At 38.9% G+C, this 22147-nt stretch overlaps 2 protein-coding genes across 6 annotated transcripts in view; one reads left to right on the top strand and one right to left on the bottom strand.

The window, feature by feature from the left end:
* LOC127969170 (GTPase IMAP family member 8-like) overlaps positions 1-22147 on the top strand; it is a 451440-nt gene that overhangs the window by 279557 nt on the left and 149736 nt on the right. The gene's annotated exons all lie outside the window — the stretch shown is intronic.
* LOC127969328 (zinc finger protein OZF-like) lies at positions 3792-18670 on the bottom strand. Of its 4 annotated transcripts, XM_052571207.1 has the most exons (9): positions 18626-18670; positions 12506-12834; positions 6342-9334; positions 5528-5687; positions 5083-5272; positions 4861-4987; positions 4465-4711; positions 4033-4181; positions 3792-3925 (listed from the first exon to the last, which is right to left on the bottom strand). In XM_052571207.1, exons 2-3 carry the CDS (start codon positions 12762-12764, stop codon positions 8361-8363), a joined length of 1233 nt encoding a protein of 410 aa, XP_052427167.1. In that variant the 5' UTR covers positions 12765-12834; positions 18626-18670; the 3' UTR covers positions 3792-3925; positions 4033-4181; positions 4465-4711; positions 4861-4987; positions 5083-5272; positions 5528-5687; positions 6342-8360. The 4 variants fall into 4 exon arrangements, with proteins under 4 accessions (XP_052427167.1, XP_052427164.1, XP_052427179.1 ...); XM_052571204.1 differs by having other exon boundaries at positions 4033-4711; XM_052571219.1 differs by lacking the exons at positions 12506-12834; positions 18626-18670 and having other exon boundaries at positions 6342-6981.

Here is a 22147-nt window from a genome sequence, read left to right as displayed (position 1 = left end):
GGCAGAAATATTCATATCGGCCGATATCGATGATGGTCATTTTAAGCTTTTATCGGCCGATACCGATGTTGTGCCTATATTATCGTGCATCCCTAGTATAAATACAGCTGAATTAGCCTACCTGTCTCCATTGATGGTTTGTCAGCATCCCCCCTCCATCCCCATCTCCTCCACTAGAGTTCATTTTACACTTTTACATATACGGGGGGGTACTCTAGGTTCGGGCCATTCCCGAGCTCGGAGCCCCTGCCCCGGACAGCACGCCAAATATGCACTATAATACTTCAGCTAATTATATGTAAGTGTGAACTTGTGAAATGAGGTTATGCTGCCAGTTTTGGAGTTATACAGTGTATACAGTAGCTAGCATGATCAACCATAAAATCAGTAGCCTATAACAGTTCGCGATTAAACCCATGTCCTACCTTTTCTTGTAACCCAATAAAATCAATTCATGTCGATGAACGTCATCGGAAATGTTTAGTCCACAAGCATTCTGGGCATTATTCACACTTGCTGGCATTCACTTCTATCCACAAGTTGTTCTTTTAGTTTAATAAGCCAATTACTAATTGAGTCACCTTAATACAGTCACATTACTATATGCAATATCCTATATGAGATAGTCCATGATCACTAGATTTTATACAGGTGTTACTATAACGATTTTGTAAATAATGATCTACAACCAAATATTGATAATGTGGAAGTTAATGCCTTTTGTCTTGGTATGACTTCTCATGTTTTGCAGACAATGCAAAGACAGAACACATTAACTTCAAAATAGGGGTAAAAAACAATTTTGTAATGTAGATAAGTTTCATTACCAAAACATCTAATTGTTACATTTCCAGTGTCCTACCTATAATTAATTTGGCTGGACAAGTAAAAAAAACTTTAAAGTTGTTTTTCTCAGTTTCACATTCTTGCGAGTTAAGGTGTTGTTTCTCTGTAGGGCAGTACTGATGTCAGGGCGACAGGTCTGTAGTCATTTAGACTTGTGAGCCTGGATTTTATGGGCACAGGGTTTGATGGGGGTGGTCTTGGAGCAGGCTGACACATGGCATATCTCCAAAGAGGTGTTAAAAATGTCTGTAAACTCTGGAGACAGCTGGTCAGCACATTACTTCAGGGTGGATGGAAAAACAGAGTCTGGTCCGGCTGCTTTCCAAGGATGCTGTTGTAGTTTCTCAGAATCTGCGGTCACTGCCTTGCTAAACTTGTACTTTGACTCTTTAAACCTGATTTTATCCCCACTTTTAAATGCAGCCTCCTTCTCTAGCCTTAGCTGTCTGAATGTAGCTGTGAACCAGGGTTTGTCATTGTTGTAACTCACCGTGATGAAGCTAATCTATGTCACAACCTCTGTATCCTCATCCAGGTTGTTGGTGTCATTCCTGAATACATCCCTGTCAGTACAATCCAACCATACTTGAAGATTCCCCACAGCTTCTCTCCTCCACTGCTTTGAAATCCCCAATACTGTTCTGGAAAGCTTTAATTTCTGCTTGTATGCAGGAATCAGATGGACCATGACATGGTCAGAGTGACCCATTGAAGCTTGTGGGACGGCGCACATCTTCAAAGTGGATTTACATACACCATAAACATCTTAAAGACCAATTACTAAGTGTCTATTTGATATCTGAAAGGAAAAGCTCTGATAAGTATTGCAGATGAGCCCATAACAACATGAAACTACACTGGAGTGAATAATGTATGTGTGCTGTCATGTAGAATACTCACTTTTCTCAACATTGCTAATAGGACAGGGAGCATCACAAATGGGCGGGACTTTCACTGACTCATTTAATGATAAATCAATGAGTGTGTGGATCTTTACCATTATAGGCTAGTTGTTTTCACACACTGCGGCCACACAACTGTGTTCAAACACCTTATGATTTTTGCATTCTATGGGACGTTTAAAGCCCATCTTTCAAGTTGAAGATCATTGTGAATGAACGTGTAGATAAATAGTGTAGGAACTGGACTTGCATGAAGAAATTAATCATAAATTGGCATTAAAACAGTTTTTAAAAAGAAATTGTGATTAAAATTACTTCCGTTGTGAAAAACGCTCTGATCGGAAGTGACGCAACGGCCGGTAAACATCGTCTCTTCGTAATGGAGTCAGACAGTGAAGAGGTTGCAGTTGGCATAAATGTCAACTCTTACGATGGGCCATTGCCGTATAATTTCGAGCCGCCTAGGCGAGAGAGTGGTCAGGGAGAGTTAAGGGGAAGGGTAAATGGACAGAGGAGAGAGATAGAGTTGTGGTGTGAGGAGAATCAGTTGAGAATTGGGCAGGTGTCTTGGTGAGTGACCACAGGCGATAGCTAATTGTGGCTAACGTTGTCTCCATGTTTATCACATTGCAGTATCTTTAATAAATCATATTTAGCAATATTGCTGTCGACTTTGTTGTTTTTCAAGCACCCATGTAGATTGTCACCATCTATGCCAGCAACATGTGTCTTAAAATAATTAATTTAGATCCCAGATTTTAAATGAATGTTGTAGGATGTAGGCGGTCAGCTAGTCTGGATAGGGATAGAAATTCTGTGCATTTCCACACAACATAGTTTATCGTGACATTTTGTAGAAATTGCTAGCCGATGTTTAATCAGTAACTGCTTTTAGATCTAGATGTCCGCATGTTCTGTTTCTGCAGATGTCAAGCGTTTGGGCCGTATATCTGAACAACATAACCGGACAGCTGGAATTCCGAACTTAGTCGGCTGTTATACTACTCACCTCTTAGTATTTCCGACGGACATAATGTAAATGAGCTCACATGTACTGTGGAGTACCTGTATGAAAGCAGTTAGTCTTCCGGCTAGGACGGGAATATGCTGTTCATATAAATACAGTCATTGTAACAAGGATCTTGCATCTTGATCATGCATCTAATTGACAGCCTATACTGTACAGGGGGTGTGTCTTTTTACAGTTCATGTTTACCCAAGTTTTAGGAAGTAAGTAGTCTACATGTCATTTCTTACAAGGTCTTACACCAACCACTAAAGCTACAAGGAGGGAAGGAGAGTGAGTTTATCTTAGCACATTTGTTTAACAGGTGCTTGTGTGGTAGATGTGAGGCTATGCCATCAGCAGTGGAGAGTGTGTGCTGTAGGGTGGTCGACGCCTATTGGTCCTTTGTCCAAAACCTTGATCCCCCCAGAAGACATTACCTGCCTCACACTCCATCCAGGGTTTGAAGCATCCTGTCTGAATCCTTTTGTGCTGCAGATAGCATACATGAACTTCAGACAGGAGCATGGCCCTCTTCAAGCCAGCAGACCAGAGTAGGTTTTGAGCAAAAATTATTTTACTGCAATTCAAAATAGCTTTTCTACACCAAAATAGTAAATCCTGTTAAGCAGGTTGTTAAACTGAGTGGTTTCCATATACTTACTATAAAAACAACTTTGGGGTTGTGTAGTACAGTAGAATATCAGCCAACAGGACATGCAATATTTACCATTGGAATTGTTTACTATGAAAACATGGTATGATCAAAATGTATATATGTCCCAATCTACACCACAGGCAGTTCCGATACACAGCATACAGGCAGGTTGTCCACTGGGCATATGGAATACTAGGCAGGAACATTAGAAAAGCCATACCTTCATGTGTTGTGTCAGCAATAAGGAGGCAGTTTGCAGAGGAGGGACAGACATACAAAGGTTTTCAGTGGCCCCGCTTGGAAGACGATTAATAAATCCATAGTGAAACAAACTACTGGTAAAATTGATCTTTTATTACATGTTAAAACATGAGTGTCATGCGAGATGGAGGCTGACTGCCTCATCCTTGGCAACCTTCTGGACGGAAGAGGTGAGGGGGGCGGTGAAGCAGAGGGCCTGCGGTGTCTTGCAGTATTCCTCTACCAGAGAGACCATAAGATTTGTTGCGTATACTTGAGGAGAGAAATGTTTAGAAAACATTTAGTTACATGGTTGACTCACATAAAAATAGATAGATTCACACAAAAAAGATATTGAAAAACTAAGTGAAACTACTAACCGTAAGATGGTTTCTCCTTGATGGGGTGGACTACCCAGCCACCTTTCCGAAACCGTGGGTAGCGAACAGCGTAGCGTCCCTCACCCTCACTAGTTCGCGCTACATCTCTGTTGCCATTACTATTGAAATGTAGGGCTGCCAAGAGAAGTCTGTACGAGATAAGTAGTTAGAACATTAGGTCTCCAAAGCTAACCCAATGCAGTGAAATGCAACATAAATATATGACATTAATGTTTTCAGTTCAAATGGGTCTAAGACAATGACTTATCTTTGCAATTATTTTTTTGCAAACAATATGTAATGCTGTTATCAATCTATAACATTTTGGTCTGCTATACAAGACTGCATTAGTTTTTAGCCATATTCATTCTGTCATCATTTCCTGAAATTGAGAAAAAAAGAAAAAAAAACTAATTTTATTAGTATCGATACTTTTAAGTGATAACTCATTCCTCCAGGCCTGCATGATGGTAGGGATAGAGTAATAGCGCTGATGGCAGAAAAAAGTGCCAGGACTTATGCACTGCAGTCCAAACAGCTTCAGCATCCTGATTGTCTGAGAAGCCATGCAACCTGAGAAGTGGATGGCACCGCTGAGTAAAAGGTTGCAGGCAGGCATGTTTCGATGCACCTTCTCTTGGTTTTGCCAGTAACGCTCATAACCACAAGTTCCGCAGGCCTGAAAGATACAAGATTCAATACTCAAGCAGCTTTAAGATGAACCAGTAAAAAACCTGTATAGTTAAGACACAAATTATTAATATACATACTGTACATTCACAGACTATAATTCAGCTCCTCATAGACAGTTGACAAATAAGACATTACCTGCTTGACTTTTATGAAAGTTCCTTCCGGGTGCATTATGTGTCCCTGGGTTTCCCCGCAGCATGCAGAGCAAACCGTGAACAAGGACAGCAACTGCCTCTGGCAAACAATGAACTTGTCAACAGCACTGAAAACAAGAAAAGGAAAACACACATTAATTCTGACTATGACATTTTTTGATACACAATCAGAAACAGTTTCCATTAATAAAAAGGTTTTTACTTTGGGTCAGTGAGAGATTCCAGCTCTTCTGGTTCCTCCTCAGAGGACTCGCTCAACATCTCCTCCCCTGGACTCCATGACATATCACCAGAATGGTTGATGATATCAGAAAATGACCATTCATCATCACTTTGTTCAGGACTGGCCAGTGGAGTCCCCACATCCACCATCTGAGGCTTTTCCTGAACACCTTAGATGAAAGAGATTCATCTTACTAATTGTTCACCATTGTACATTCATTGGTAACAACACATGCACTATCTAATGCAACCCAGTAAAAAATGTATTTTTCTAACATTATGGAGTTCTTAATTTTTTAATGTTTACTGTCTGAAAAGTGGAAATGACAAAATAGTAACCATGGAGATCATGAAAATTTTTGACATAATCCTTATTTGTGATTGTATATGGCATGTATGGTGAATGCTAGATATAAGCTAACTACCTAATGAACGATGTAAACATCTTATGTTGCACTGTGATCCACGATGGTCCACTTCTGGCTCAGGGTCCATTGTAGAGATGTCTCCATCTCCATCATCTTCAGGATCTGAAGTGGCAGTTGCACCGCCCCCGTCTTTGCTGGCAGCACTCTCTCCCAAAATCTGAAAACAGACCGAAATCACAACTTTGAACTTAAAAAAAAAATGTAGTCCTTTCATGAAAATCCTCCATTCATGTATTATTTAAAAGACTGCTAATCTTTTTAAAATCTTTTCAAAGTAGTCCCGAGCTGCATTCTCTCGCATGTGCCTTGTTGATACCAGCTTCGATTAGTCAAAGAAAACCAAGAATTACTTGGATGCGTTTTGGAGACGGTGAAAAGTGTGCGCGCGCTCTGCTCATTCTTTCAGTTAAACATGCGCCCTGTCACAAGGGCAGCAGTTCATCTACATTACTCACTGAACAAATAAGACTTTGGCAGGGAAAAAAATCTATTTGGCGGGCGCTAAAACAAGTTAAATGCAGGAAAATTCATGCGTGAATTTAACCGAGTAGTAATATGCGAATGCAACCACATAAATTTTTTATTAAAAAAATACAATTTTCTGGAACCTGGTCTTAATAGCTCAATAAAATAAGTGTCAGGAGGCTCATGTGCCGCCTCACGGGGTGTAACAAGAGTAAGCTGACGGCAGCTAGGCGGGCTTTCGTGCCATGCCAAGACCATTATAACGTCAAAAAAAATACATTTGCAGAAATTACATGCAGAGCTACATTTCGATACAACAATGTATATATGGTATTATAAGACTTACTGTGCAAAGCTCCCTTTTTCGACGCGCAGATTCTCTCCTAGTGCTAACATTAACGTTAGACTCTTCACTCCCGCCAGATTTTGCAGGTGGACCTGCATGCACCGATGGCACAGCTCCATTTGCCAGCCTAACCCACTCTTTTCGTCGAAATCCCATGCGAAATTCCATAAGATCTCCTTGGTTGTAGCTGTCCGGTGTGAAGTGTTTTTCACATACCACCGTGTGTCTTGTCAACGAGGAGGCAGCGAAATTGCTTCTCTTTGCCTGGACGAAACGTATCCAAGCACGGAAATCTTTGTGTTTCTTGTTTGGAAATCGGTGGACCCGATGGCCAGACAAGTTGGAGTTGTTGCATCCAAAACAAACAAAAGAATTCACCATTGTGACAACTCAAACCTACTATAACTATAATAACGAGAACGACAATCTCTATTTTCTGTTTCCACCTCTCAGACTACGTAAACCCACACTGAGAACCAGGGCTGCAGCGCCTATGTTTGCCTGTCGTTACGTCATATGACGCGTTCTCTGGGAAAAGGCGGGTTTTTGGAGCGTAGCTTAGAATAGGCACTTTTTTTTCTTAATTTCTGCCCGTGGGTGTTGTAAAACATATGTATTCTTATGTATGTCTTTTTAAATTTACATTTTCATGCAATATTCTGTATAAATTAAGTTGAATTGAAAGATGGCCTTTAAGGTTTTCAACAAGCCTATCTTGGTTGATATAGTACCCTCGATCCACTGCCAATTGAAATAGTGTGAACAGATGTTTAATCATGAAACATTTTGTACATAATTCAAGAGATTAAAAAATACAGGGTTTTCACATCAATAATAATAAAAAATCGTTAATGATTAAACTGTGCGACACATCAATAGCGTTCAAAATATATGTCAGTATTTCACAATCTGCTCAGTTACTGGGATTTTCATGCACAACCATTTCTAGGGTTTACAAAGTTTACAAAGAATGGCGTGAAAAGGGAAAAACATCCAGTATGTGGCAGTCCTGTGGGCGAAAATGCCTTGTTGATGCTAGATGTCAGAGGAGAATGGATCAACTGATTCAAGCTGATAGAAGAGCAACTTTGACTGAAATAACCACTCGTTAAAACAGAGCTATGCAGCAAAGCATTTGTGAAGCCACAACACGCACAACCTTGAGGTGGATGGGCTACAAAAGCAGAAGACCCCACCGGGTACCACTCATCTCCACTACAAATAGGAAAAAGAGGCTACAATTTGCACAAGCTCCCCAAATTTGGACAGTTGAAGACTGGAAAAAATGTTGCCTCTCGATTTCTGTTGAGATATTCAGATGGTAGAGTCAGAAATTGGCGTAAACAGAATGAGAACATGGATCCATCATGCCTTGTTACCACTGTGCCGGCTGGTGGTGGTGGTGTAATGGTGTTGGGGATGTTTTCTTGGGACACTTTAGGCCCCTTAGTGCCAATTGGGCATCGTTTAAATGCCATGGCCTACCTGAGCATTGTTTCTGACCACGTCCATCCCTTTATGACCACCATGTACCCATCCTCTGATGGCTACTTCCAGCAGGATAATGCACCATGTCACAAAGCTCGGATCATTTCAGATTGGTTTCTTAAACATGACAATGAGTTCACTGTACTAAAACGGCCCCCACAGTCACCAGATCTCAACCCAATAGAGCATCTTTGGGATGTGGTGGAAAAGGAGCTTCATGCCCTGGATGTGCATCCCACAAATCTCCATCAACTGCAAGATGCGATCCTATCAATATGGGCCAACATTTCTAAAGAATGCTTTCAGCAGCTTGTTGAATCAATGCCATGTAGAATTAAGGCAGTTCTGAAGGAGAAAGGGGGTCAAACACAGTATTAGTATGGTATTCCTAATAATCCTTTAGGTGATTGTAGGTAATAAGCAAGGCCTAAATCCAACAATCAGGTATTTTGAACATTGTTTTTGCAATGATTCTTGAGATGTTTCCAGACTGTGAACCTTTCCACATTGATGACATAAATTACAGTTCTTTCATATGTGAGAATTCATGTGGTTCATAAGTGCTGCTTTATTTTTGAAACCCTGTCCACAGTGACCACATGTAAACGGCTTTTCTGCTGTATGAGTTCTCATGTGCTTGTTAAGGTTTCCTTTTCGGGTAAAACTTCTTCCACACTGCTGGCAGGTGAAAGGCTTCTCTCCAGTGTGAATTCTTATGTGCTCTTCAAGGTGATGTTTGTAATTGAATCCCTTTCCACACGAAGTGCATCTGTAGGGTTGATCTCCAGAGTGAATTCTCATGTGGTCTATATAGGTCCGTTTTTGACTGAGACTCTTTCCACACTCAGAACATGTGTAGGTTTTCTCTTTATGAGATTTCATATGGACTTTAAGGTTTTGATCTTGATCAAAACTCTTTCCACACTGTTGGCAGGTGTAACGCTGCACTACATTGTGAATACTAAGGTGTCTGTTAAAGCTTCCTTTGTGAGTGAAAGTTGTTCCACACTGTTGGCAGGTGAAAAGACTCTCTTCAGTGTGAATTGTCATGTGGTAATTAAGGTTTCTTTTCTGACTGAAACGTCTTCCACAGTGTTGGCATTTGTAAGGCTTCTTTCTGGTGTGAACACTCATGTGGAGTCTAAAGTTTCCAAGTTGAGTAAAACTCTTTCCACACTGAGGACATGTGTAAGGCTTCTCTCCAGTGTGAATTCTAACATGTATTTTAAGATAATCTTTTTTACTGAAATGTTTTCCACACTGTTGGCAGCCATAAGGCTTCTCTCCTGTGTGAACTCTCATGTGTGTTTTGATCTTTGCTTTTTGACTGAAACTCTTTCCACACTGTTGGCAGAAGTGTCGTCTTCTTGTATTTTGTGCCTTTTTTCTTGAGGAAGACTTGTCAGTCTGTGAGCAGCCAAAATTTTTTTCTCCACTTATGAAATAATGATCTTTCTCTTCCATATCATTCAGTTCTTGACGGTCCTCTTTCAGCACCATCAGATCTAAGGCAAAAAGACAAATACAAATTTGTAACTCTACAATCAAACTAAAAATTCTTCAAATAGTAATCCCATGTAATAATTAAAAAAAAACTGTTTTTGTAAGGGAGTCAAGTCATTTTTATTTTTAAAGCACATTTAACAGCAACGGCATTGCACCAAAGTGTTATAAATTTAAAACAAGGCAGATAACACAGTTACTACAAGACAACAACTTTTCGAGGTCAGATCACGTTCTTACCACAAACGAATCTCTCCAGAGTTTGTTTGAAAGCGTACTGAGACCACCTCTTCAAGCAGGTCTCGGTACGCTTGTTTGGTCCACACCGAAGTGCGATTGCTGCTTACTCATCTGCCCAAATGAACCGCACTAAAGGGGGAAACTAACTCTGGTACGATTCAACTGAACTAAATGAGGCAGTCAAATGATGTCATGGCGCATGGTTGCTGTTTCTGTGTGGAGGTGTTAAAAAAATCATGATATATGTATATCCAAGTCCTGATTGGGAGGTTACGTCTGATTCCGATCAGGTCTGAAACAACGTGATCGGGCCCGATTTCCGATCACGTGATCGGATCTGGACATCCCTGATTGTAACTGAACTTTAAAATGAATCTAGAATGAAACAGCACTGCTTTTTCCCCAAATACACATGACCGGAAGGAGCAAAATTGGTCAATTGTGGCACAATAAAAGCTCTGTTGCTTTCAATCCATGTGTCACTCTTTCAGTGGCCTCGTTTCACTGCGACAGCTTTCAACCTGGCTTCACTCTACTACGTTAATAAATCATTAGCTCATCCATGAACATAATTTCTGCCCGAGTCCCATTGGATTGCGTCAGCTGTGGGGATGAAAACCACAACTCCCATAATTCTACACTCTTTGTTTATTTTGCATACATGCCCTCCAGCGGCGAAGTATTACATATTGTGCCTTTAAGCAATTAGTCCACTAATTGCATGTTTATATTAATACATTTACTTACATATTTGGGGGACCTTTAATCTATATTCTATTCTGCACTCAAGCACACACCAAGCTTGTTAGTGAAAACAATGGAAAAAAAATAATGAATGTGTTGTAAAACCAGAAAAGACATTTTAATTATTTATTATAAAAATTGTGTTTTCTGAGTCAGAGCTCATTTTCCAATTCCCCTAGAGATAAACAGAGTATTATCCATTCAGCCGATCTCTGGTCTGGCCAAAAGCACTTTTAGCTTAGCATAGATCATTGAATCTGATTAGACTATTAGCATCTCCCTCAAAAAGGAAATTTTCTATTTAAAACTTGACTCTTCTGTAGTTACATCGTGTACTAAGACTGATATGGCTGGGAACTATACTCTCAGGCTATCCTTAAAAATAATAAACCCGACTGACCCTGTCAATTTAGGAATGACTTTATTTAATTTAAAAAAAATTTTTTTTTTTTGCTTTTAGTCCGCCCGACTTGCCAGTTGTACATTTGCATTAAGACAGACCAATTTTTTTTTTTTTTATAAACTCTTTAAACAACTAATACAAAAGCAATAAAATAGTATTAATTCTATTTTAGTAAGTACTGTAAATATATAAATTGCCTAGGCCTACATACAAACGAAGACTACATTCTTTCTTTTAAAAAACAAAACAAAACAAAAAACACTGTGTCATCTATGTCTACACAGATGTCACACTATGGCCTGTGCATTTGCTTCGTCTCATTCACTGTAAGAGTCAACGGTTCGCGTTTGGTAATGATGGCTGCGGTTGCAGTAAACAAAATGTTTGCGGTCACCGTTCAAAGTCATACGGGTTCGGGCACCATAATAAATCTAAAAAATTAATTAAAACAGCTCTACACCGATTTAACTTGGCACGAAGTTCTGGAAAAACTGTGCCCAGATCTTTTCCTATCCCTTCTCTCGTCTAGTCTAAAACCGTGTCCCTGTTGACTGTCACTTTATGTTCGAGAATCTATTGCACGAATCGATTGGACCAACCAACACAACTTTCGAAAACGAAAAAAGGAAATTGATTTTAACGACCTTCTCTTGGAGCGCGTCCAGGTTTTTTTTCTTTTTTTGGAGAACGCGTCACACAGCAGCTGCAGCTTCGGACACACAGTCCACTCTGCTTATTGTTTTTCGAGAATGTTGCACTCCTGTTTGTCATAAATCATCCGAAATATTGGTATTTACCAATATATTGAATCTTTACATTCGTCCTGCCTGTTGTCCATGGATTTACCAATATTTGGTATTTTACAATCGATTCAATGCCTGGCCTAGTGGTTAGAGAGTTTGACTCCTAACCCTAGGGTTGTAGGTTCGAGTCTCGGGCCGGCAATACTATTTCTGGAAATGGGCCTACATTTCGCTCGCTTCATTTGGCTTGCTCAGCTAAATATGTCTTTAGGCGTGTGGTTGCATGTCAATGCACCCAGTGAGTTCACACACACGTGTTTTCTCCTTCTTTCTTTTTTTACTCGTGCAGTTGCGCTTTGAGGCGTCTGTCGTTGCGAAGCATCCATCAGCTGTGATATCCGTTACAACAAGGACATTTCAGCAATGGATTTCCACCACCGAAAAGCCCTTGTTGTAACTCTGCTAACAAGATTTATTTTCGAAGAAAAATAAAAAAACTCTGCAGTGTTTCACCCCGAAGGAAGCTGATTGAGTTGGTTCTTTTCACATGAACTGGTGCGCTTGCGTCATTCTGAAACGCTGTTGCTTTTAACTCGAAAAAACGAGCGCGTTGCGAGCGCGTCGCTTCCATTATGAGCGCGAATATACCGCATTTTAAATAACTTGAGCGCCAAAAAAACGCGATATGTGAACGACTCCTAACTGGCATATAAACATAACATACAAAATTAATACATTTTAAGCCACACAAAGTCAACATGTTGGTATTTCTTGCTCTGATTCTGCCATAAAATACAATAAAAGTTTATTGATCTTTGAAAAGGTGTACCTGCGTTATTATGCCATTATCATTATATTAGTTGAAACTGGTCTTAGAACGACAATATTACCGTTTATCGTGATAATTTCTTGGACAATTTATCGTCCAGCAAAATTTGTTATCGTGACAGTCCTACAGACAAGTGTACAAAAACATATGGCAAATAAATATCTAAAGCATATGTAAAGAACAAAATAGTTCAGCTTTGAGAATGAAAACCAACCTGTTTGTTCCTCAGTGTCTTCTTGTTTGACTCTGAATGTTTCTTCAGTCTTCATATCTTTACTCTCCTCTTTAATAAGCATAATCTTTGTTTGTTCCTCAGTGTCTTCTTGTTTGACTCTGAATGTTTCTTCAGTCTTCATATCTTTACTCTCCTCTTTAATAAGCATAATCTTTGTTTGTTCCTCAGTGTCTTCTTGTTTGACTCTGAATGTTTCTTCAATCTTCACGTCTTTACTCTCCTCTTTAATAAACTCCATCTTTATAATAGTGTCACTTGGATCTCAGTCGCTTCAGCTGGAGTTTTTCTGTGTGTTTGGGCACTTTGTCCTGTTTAAGATCAGAATAATTAACAGTAAGAAAGATAAATGCAAACTTAATCTCTGGGAGTGTCTCAATCAGATCCTAGTTCAGTAGTCAGTCAGGGTGAGAGTTAATGTACTTAAATGACCTGGGGCCCGTTTCAGAAAGGAGGTTAAGTGAAACTTGAGTAGACCCTGAAATAAGGGAAACTGGGTTTTCTGTATCAGAACGGTAGGTTTGTCAAACCCGAGAAAGCAAGGTACGTCAAGACTGTTTCTGAAAGAGAGGTAACTTGTACCATGGTAATTTACTCTGAACCTAACCAGTTTTCTCCGGTAATCCCAGTTTCTTTCAGTCTACTCCCCATTTTTATAGTCGAAGCAATGTTTAAATACCGTATTCATTCATTCATTCATTCTGCAATATATATATATATATATATATATATGAGTCATTCCACGAAACCGGTACAATTTGAGTCCCTCTGACCTTTTCAAGTGTATTTTATCTATTGGGTCACCAAAATCTATTTTTAAAAGTTTTTTGTATCAATTGAAATGTCTCATTTAATTAAGTTTGAAAACATGATATACATTTTATTTTTTTATTAGAAATTATCTTGTTTTTTTCAGTTGACACCACTTATTTTGTCATGTCCCTCGTGGCCTTCAATGAAAGTGTACTTGGAATATGAACAATAAAATAAAATAAAAGTCCATACATTTTGCCTTTCCCATAAATATCTATCTGTGCTTATTTGCTGTTAATTATTTTTTTCTAAGTAAGTTCATGATTATTCATTAAAATTACATTATTTAGTACTGTCCCTCAGTAACCGCTCAACCCCGTTACGCACATCATTCTCCCCCCATAAAAATAATTAACTGATCCTTATGTGGCATCAATAACAGGAAGTGACATCATTGAAGTCTTCTGACCAACATTGTGAGCAAACACAGGCAAGTTACCACCATCTTTTATAATTATAACTTATTTCTATTGTGATATTGTTGTTGTCAAGCTTAACAACTCAACCCTGTTACATCAAATAAAGTTAGAAAACTATTACATGTGAAAATTATCTTTGTTATTTCAACAATATACACAATTTCTTCAAATCATGCATTCCATGTGCTCCCCTGTCATTCACTACATGTAGAGCAGTGGCCATTTTGAGCAAAAAATCACAACCTGTTGTGAGATTGTGATGGGGTTGTGTTTTTAACTCTTTGGTTCTGACGTTATCCAGTAATTTAAATGAATTAATATATTACTGCCTAGATTTTCACACCTCAGTGTTAAGTAAATTGCTCTGAAATATTTTTTAATTTAATGATATCAATTTAAACATCTACAGACATCTATGAGTCTGTGATGGCACCGACAACAGCGGCGGAAAGGCAGAGGCAGTATCGTGCACGCCTAAAAGCTGATCCTGAAAAAAGGGAGAAATACTTGCAAAATGAACGCCAGAGATGGAGAAAAAATGTAGAGTCAGGAAAAAAGAAAGGTATAAATGATCTAAGTGGAAGACAACAGCAGCTGAAGCATAGAAAGTGGAGAGCAGCTTACAAAAGAAGCAAGGAGAAGAGAGAAGCACTGAGAAATGTAACTACTCCTCGACAAAGCCCAGATCATCCCCCAGAGCAGTATCCACAGCAAGGGTCTTCAAGGTAGAGCAACAGTGAGCAGTTATGAGTTTAAGAAATGACTAGGCTGAGTGTTAGAAAGTGTTGGAAAATTTGAACACTTCAGAAAAAAGTGTAGTCAATTTAGTTTGCATGTGATAGACTGAAAAAAACATCAGATTTATGGCTGTTTGCTGTTTTGGCAGCCTTCAAACGGATAAAGATTTGTCAAGACTTTTTACCCTTCAACTGAGCCCTGATTTCTTTCATCCTTTTCCCTGTGTTATTTCCCTAATTATCCTATCATATCCATTTCTCATCATTATTGACCAATATATTGATTGTGTTTGTAGGCAACATGTTGATGGGAATAAAAAAATAAAAAAGAAAGAAACATGCTGAAGAAGAAAATAGAAGAACTTCAGGAAAGCCTGGAAAAAGAAAGAAAACAGAAAGAAAAATACAAAAAAGGTGCCAACGTTTAAAGAAGAATTCTGATTCACCACGGTCAAAGGTGAATGAGCTAACAGCAAATTCCCCTGTAAACCCCAGAATCAGGAAGATGTTGCTGTATCACTAATCACTAATTAAAGACATAAGTAACAAATATCAGCAGACCAACAAAGAAAGGGATAGACAGCTAATTGCAAAAGTGACAACAGGGAGAATTGTCAAAAAATACAGGTTACAGAGATATGCTGAGGATTCCCTTGGCTTTTCGAGTAAGCGTTGGCAGCATAAGGAGAGTCTTAGCTTTGAAAGGAAGACGACCAACAGGTTCACTGATGAATTCAAGAACAGAGTGAAGATGTTCTATGTAAGAGATGATGTCAGTAGGATCACAACAGGGACCAAACAAACACTCACAAGGAATAAAGTCAAGATGCAGAAGAGGTTCCTGGTGGATACACTAAAAAATCATCACAGAAGATTTTTATCAGAGAACTCTGATGAAAAGATCTCATATTCACTGTTTTGCCACCTTAGACCATTTTGGGTTGTTAATCCAACAATCTCAGAATGAGACACATGCATGTGTAAGTTGCATGAAAATCTTAGCTTTGTGGCTGAGAAGCTCAATCAGCTGAAACTTATTGAGACTAACAATCTTGAAAACTTGGTCGAGAAGGTGTGCTGCAACTCATCCAACAAGAGCTCTGTATGTATGGAGAGTGTGTACACTGCAAGGACAAGAGTGTCCCAATTTCTAGTACATATAGCAGTATGACCAAAGTATCTTTCACCCAGTGGGTAACAGAAGATAAAGAGATGGATAAAAAGAAAGAGGGAGAAGAGAGGTCAACTGTCAAGGTCACCATCAAAAAATCTGTGGAGGGCACACAGGAGAACCCCACTGAGCTGTTCCACACCTACATACAGCGGTTCAAACAGCATCACTTTAACATTAAGCAGCAGTATGCCTTCTCCCGTGAGCTGAAGAGGAACATGTCAGGGGAAGAGGCCTTGATACATATTGACTTTTCTGAAAATTACAGCTGCAAATACAGCTCCCAGGTCCAAGCAGTCCACTTTGGGGCTACACACCAGCAGGCCACTCTGCATACAGGGGTGTTGTATGTTGGTGGAAAACCAGAGCCTGTGTGCTTCAGCACCATCTCCCCCTGCAGACATAAAGGCCCTCCAGCAATATGGTAACACCTCAATCCAGTGCTGGATTACCTCCAGGCCACACATACACAAGTGTCTGTGCTGCACTTTTTTAGCGATGGCCCCTGTACTCAGTACAAACAACCAGGAAACTTCTTCCTTTTTAGCACAGAATTAAACAGAAGAGGATTCAAGGCTGCCTCTTGGAATTTTTTTGAGGCTAGTCATGGCAAAGGAGCCCCAGATGGTGTAGGGGGAGCCTTAAAAAGAACAGCTGACATGATGGTGGCAAAGGGGCGTGATATCCCGAATGCACACGAGCTGTTCAAGGCCTTGACTGAGACAAACACAACAGTGAAACTGTTCTTTGTAAAGAATGAGGATGTTGAGAGTGCAATGGAGAAAATGCCAAAGCAAATACCCGCAGTCCCGGGAACCATGAGAATCCACCAGGTGATTACTCTGGCTCCAGGAGAACTGATACACCGTGATGTCAGCTGCATGTGCACAACACGCAAGCAGTTTAACTGCAAGTGCTTCAACACACAGTGTTTCAGTTTTGGCCAGGAGATACCAACTGCTGTGCCTGTCCCGCAGCCAGCCAGTGAAGGGAATCCACAGACACGGGAAGAAAAGGAAATCCAGTGGGGAATGTCCAGAGCTGCTTGGGCAGTGGTGCATACTCAGATATGATCAAGAGCTGTATCCAGGCATCATCCTTAGCACAGATGAAACACATGTCCAAGTGAAATGTGTGCATCGTGTTGGGCCAAACCGATTGTTCTGGCCGGCTCGGGATGATATTCTCTGGTATATGTTTGATGACATCCTTGAAATCATTCCACCACCAAAGCCTGTGACAAAGCGCCATGTGGAGATCTTGAAAGAGGTGTGGCCAGACTTTGAATGCCATGTGTACATGGACACTCACTCACTCACACACACACACACACACACACACGCGCGCGCACACACACACGCGCGCGCGCGCACACACACACGTTGCAAGTTATGATTTATTTTGAGGACCTATTCAGTCAGATTATAATGTTCTAATGTATACTGTTATTGTTGTTTTCACACACACACACACACACACTCACACTCACACTCTCTCTCCCTCTCTCTCATTCACTCAATGTAAAACTCAAAACTCATGAATGATTTAATACATTTCACCGGTGAGCTGTTACTGTTGTAACCGGATTGAGTTGAGAACCAGATCAGTCCGATTTGTCAGTTTATAATGTTCTAATGTAGCTGTTATTGTTGTTTTTCCTGCAGTCGGGTTAATAAAACTCAGTTCAATTGTAATTTATATTTGTTGTCTTTCTTGGTAACATTGAAATGCAGTGTTTATAGAAAATCTTACAGTGAATTTGAGTAAAAAACAACTATTTATAAGTTATACTGTATTTGTCTCTTCAACCCCGTTACCATCTTCAACCCCGTTACCCTAGTCTCAACCCTGTTACACTTAAGTTTTTATTAATTATTTTTTTAAGTTTATGAAAAAGTAATTTAATGTTTGTTGAACTCAGTCTGAAATGATCAGAGCAATAATAAGAATACTGATTTTAGTTCAAATTTTGAAGTTAAACCACAACTTTGGTAAAAAATGAGGTTGCGGTCACAAAAAGTGACCATTTCAGGCTTTAGTATAGCAAAAGTGAGATTTTATGTAACTTTTATACTTGCAATTATTGAATTAAGTGTGAGGGACATTTGAATAAGAGGAAAATGTTGATTTCATTACAAATACATTTTATAATCATATTCAGAGAGCTCCCATAGTGTCCATAATGGGGTTGAAGATTAATAGTGCCCTTACCTTAAAATAGTAACCAATAATAAATAGGGATTTGATGCCTGAGGTGGGAAAATATGTTTTTCTGGAAGTTGAATATGTTATTAATGTTGTGGTGTGTTCAGAAAAGTAATATATTTAGATAAAAAAATCTAAAAATGTATAAGTCCAAATCGTACCGGTTTCGTGGAATGACTCATATATATATATATATATATATATATATATATATATATATATATATATATATATATATATATATATTACTGAGTAGTTTGGTTTTATTTTCTTTACTGTTGACTGAGTATAAGTCAAATGTTTATTTACTTTAGAAATGTAACAGGTTGGACTAGAGAATCCTTAATTATGTGAAAAGATTAGACTACGTGAAAAGCTGCGGCACGTTGAAATGTTTTGAGCAACAGGTCTCGTTCAGCGATTGAAAACAGTGAATCTTTTGTGAAGCATTTGATTCAATTGACTCGAAGATTCGAAACAGCTCCGTTTCTCCATCAGCACTTAACAGTGAATTAATTCGTGTTTAGGATGAACTGATTTCCCTACATAGGGAGCGAAATGGGACGCACTGTTTCTGTTACTAATGTGTAAATGCGGTCTATTTACACAAAACAACATTCATTATAAATGTTCGAAAATAAATTACAACGTAACATTCATTAATGGTTAATTAACCTTACATCGCTTGTAAAAAAAAACGTATTGAAAAAGTATTGAATGTAGATTTAAACGCTTTTAAGATTATTAAAACACAAACCTTTCTCCAACTGAAACTCGGATGCGGGAGCGCGGCGCACTTATGACGTCACACACTAGATCAAAATAAAAGTCCTGGGGCCTGTTCTTCGTACGTCGCTAACTCAGTTAACTGGATTGGAATGTTGGCGATTTGGCATGATCTTCTTCGAGGCTCATCCCGGAGCTGCTGTCATAGCAACAGGTCCGTCAGCTTGAACTTGCTCGCGAGCAGCTTATTTCATGTAAACAGGATTAGATCGCTTATTCTTTTCAACCAGAACTGATACTCAAAATATGTCTGCTACAACCGCTACTTATTACAAGAGTATCGTACTGATCCAGGGACAATAATTTAAAATAATAATCATTAAAAAAATTAATTAAAAATAATATAAAAATGCTGTGTAGTCGATAACAGCCTAATATAGACACAGCTAGTTTTACTCACTGAAATATTTATGACATAAAATTATTACTTCATAATTGTATTAGAGTCTTACACACATGCTAAACAGATAATAGAGTCATGCATTATTTTGAGTGATGACTGCTATTATAAGAGTGTCTTGATGGAGCGCAGGAGATGCAGATAACATGATATTGACCCTTAAGAAACTTTCATTAATGCTGTCACGTTACAAATCTGTCCAAATATAAAATGAAATGAATAGATAATTTCTACACTGAAATAAAAATGTAAAGACTGCACAACTATTATAAATTGCGAATCTAAATAATTGGGAATCATGAAAAATATTCTAATAAAATAAAAACATGTATCTGTTATCTGTTTCATGTATCTATTATAACATTTATGTAGTTTTGTTTGCTTGGCTGTTTCCTTATAAAAGTCCAGAAATTTGTCAAGTTGTTCGTCAGGTGTCGTTTTAAATTATATGACGTCATTAAATTGGCGTCTTGCCACCAGCCAATCGCTGCACTGCTGATCATGGTTTCGAGTATCGATACATATCCCCTTTTAAAACAACACATGAACGCGCAATTATCTCAGATAACTCAATCCAGCGATACTAATCATACACAACAGGTGTGTTCGAAGAACCCAATTAGCCGGATCAGGATTAGCACGATGATATCATCTTGGATGTGTCATTTGATCTTGGATGTAATAAACGACGTACGAAGAACAGGCCCCTGTTCACGTTTGTGTGTCTACAATCACTAAAGTGCATAGGTATTTACATAAAGAAAACATACTAATAATAAAACATATGTCAGAGGTTTTCAGATTTTTAGTCTTCGTGAACTACATCTATTAATATATGATGTCTAATGGTGTGCTGGTTATAACTACATTTACATTTTGCATTTACATTTATTCATTTAGGAGACGCTTTTATCCAAAGCGACGTACAGATTAAGACAGTGGAAGCTATCAAAAACAACAAAAAGAGCAATGATATATAAGTGCTATGACAAGTCTCAGTTAGGTTAAGATAGTACACGTAGCATGGGATTTTAAATAATATAATAAATAAAAAGAAAACAGAATAAAAAAAAGAATAGAGCAAGCTAGTGTTAGAGGTCTTTACATACACACACACACACACATACAACTGCATAATAAATGAAAAGGAAGAAAGGAAGAGAAAATCTGAGTCATTATTTAGAGGTGTTTTGAAAGAAATATTAGTTAAATAATTTGTTCATATGACTGTGTGATGGAGTGTGAGGTTTAAAGGGGAAATAGCTACGGAAGAATTTTGATAAGTAGATTACATGTTTGGGGAGGGGGCGCTTGGGTGGGGGTGTGCTTTGTGGGGGGGCATTACCTTTTTTTTTTTTTTTTTTGGTCAAGCATATCGTATTTTACACTATAATTTTAATCTACTTTTGTCTCAATGGGAAATAGAAAAACAATGAATAACATTCGCTTCCAAAATAAATAAGATTATCTCCCACCTTCAAGATTTGAAAAAAGGATATTGTATTTATGCAGGAGACCCACTTACCTACAGGTCAGATTATGCGCTTAAAAAGGAGTAGGTTTAGCAAGGTATATCATTCCAAATTCAGTGCAAGAGCCAGGGGTGCTGCCATTTTGATCCAAAATAATATTCCATTTGAAGCAGATGATGTTATTACAGACTTAAATGGCCGGTTTGTTATTGTATCAGGGACACTCTGTTACACTAAAGTTGTCCTGGCCAGCATCTACGCACCAAATTGGGATGATGAGCAATTTGTTTCAAAAATCTTTACTTCTATACCTAATATTGAAACACATCATATTATCATTGGGGGAGACTTTAACTTTGTGCAAGATGCCGATTTGGACAGATCGTCTCTTAGACCGCATTCCCTTACTAAATCCGCCAAGCTACTAGCGTCCTTTGCAGAAGAAGAGCTAGGCATGTCTGATCCATGAAGGTTTAAATTCCCTGGAAAAAAATCATTTTCTTTCTTCTCACATGTCCACCGCACCTACTCTCGAATAGATTTTTTTCTTATAGATAACAGACTGTTGTTGAATGTTCTATCATGTGATTACCATAGCATTGTGATCTCAACGTCACTAGACATAAACTTCGCCAATCACAACTGTTTTTTTAAACCATGGAGATTTAACTCAACTGCTTAAGTCGAGACAAAGAATTTTTGAGTCAGGAGATAAGGCTGGTAAACTTCTTGCCCAGCTAGCTAGAGCTGCAGCAGCATCTAGGTTCATTCCTAGTATTATATCTTCATCAGGCGCCACTACCACTGACCCAAAGCTTATTAATGAAACGTTTTCTAAATTCTACTCTGAACTATATGCCTCTGATCACCTTAATACCAGTTTAACAAGTGGTTTAAGTTCTATCGAGTTCCATAAAATAGATCAGGGACTAGCAGAGAATTTAGCTATGCCAATCTCTACAGCGGAGATCATGGGAGCGATAACTACGTTGCAGAGTGGAAATAGCTCTGTCCAGATGGATTCACAGTAGAATTCTACAAGAAATTTGCCCCACTTCTCTCTACAGTTCTAAGTGATATGTATAATGAAGCCCTGTGACTTGGCAGACTTCCTCCAACCTTGACCAATGCCACAATTACTCTTCTCCTACAAAAGGACAAAGATCCTTTACTTTGCAGTAGCTTCAGACCCATATCATTACTAAACGTGGATTACAAAATTCTAGCTAAGATCCTAGCCCTCCGCCTTCAGAAGGTTTTGCCAGGGATCATTTCAGCAGATCAAACAGGCTTCATGCTGGGGAGGCACTCATTTCACAACACCAGAAGACTCCTAAACATTCTGAACATGCCCAGCTCCAGCACCCCTGAGATACTGGTGTCGCTGGATGCTGACAAAGCTTTTGATAGAGTAGAGTGGAGGTTTCTTTTTGAAATGATTGATAGATTTGGTTTGGGTTCAGGTTTCATATCATGGGTAAAACTCATCCCCAGTAGCATCTGTACGAACAAACAATGTGCTCTCACCCTCTTTCCGACTTCACCGTGGCACGAGACAAGGGTGTCCCCTGTCCCCTTTACTGTTTGCCATAGTCATCGAGCCTTTGGCTATCTGGCTTAG

Source organism: Carassius gibelio, chromosome A4, assembly GCF_023724105.1.
Source record: "Carassius gibelio isolate Cgi1373 ecotype wild population from Czech Republic chromosome A4, carGib1.2-hapl.c, whole genome shotgun sequence".
Lineage (NCBI taxonomy): Eukaryota > Metazoa > Chordata > Actinopteri > Cypriniformes > Cyprinidae > Carassius > Carassius gibelio.
Note: the sequence above shows the minus strand (reverse complement) of the source record. Positions and strands in the feature narration are given on the sequence as shown.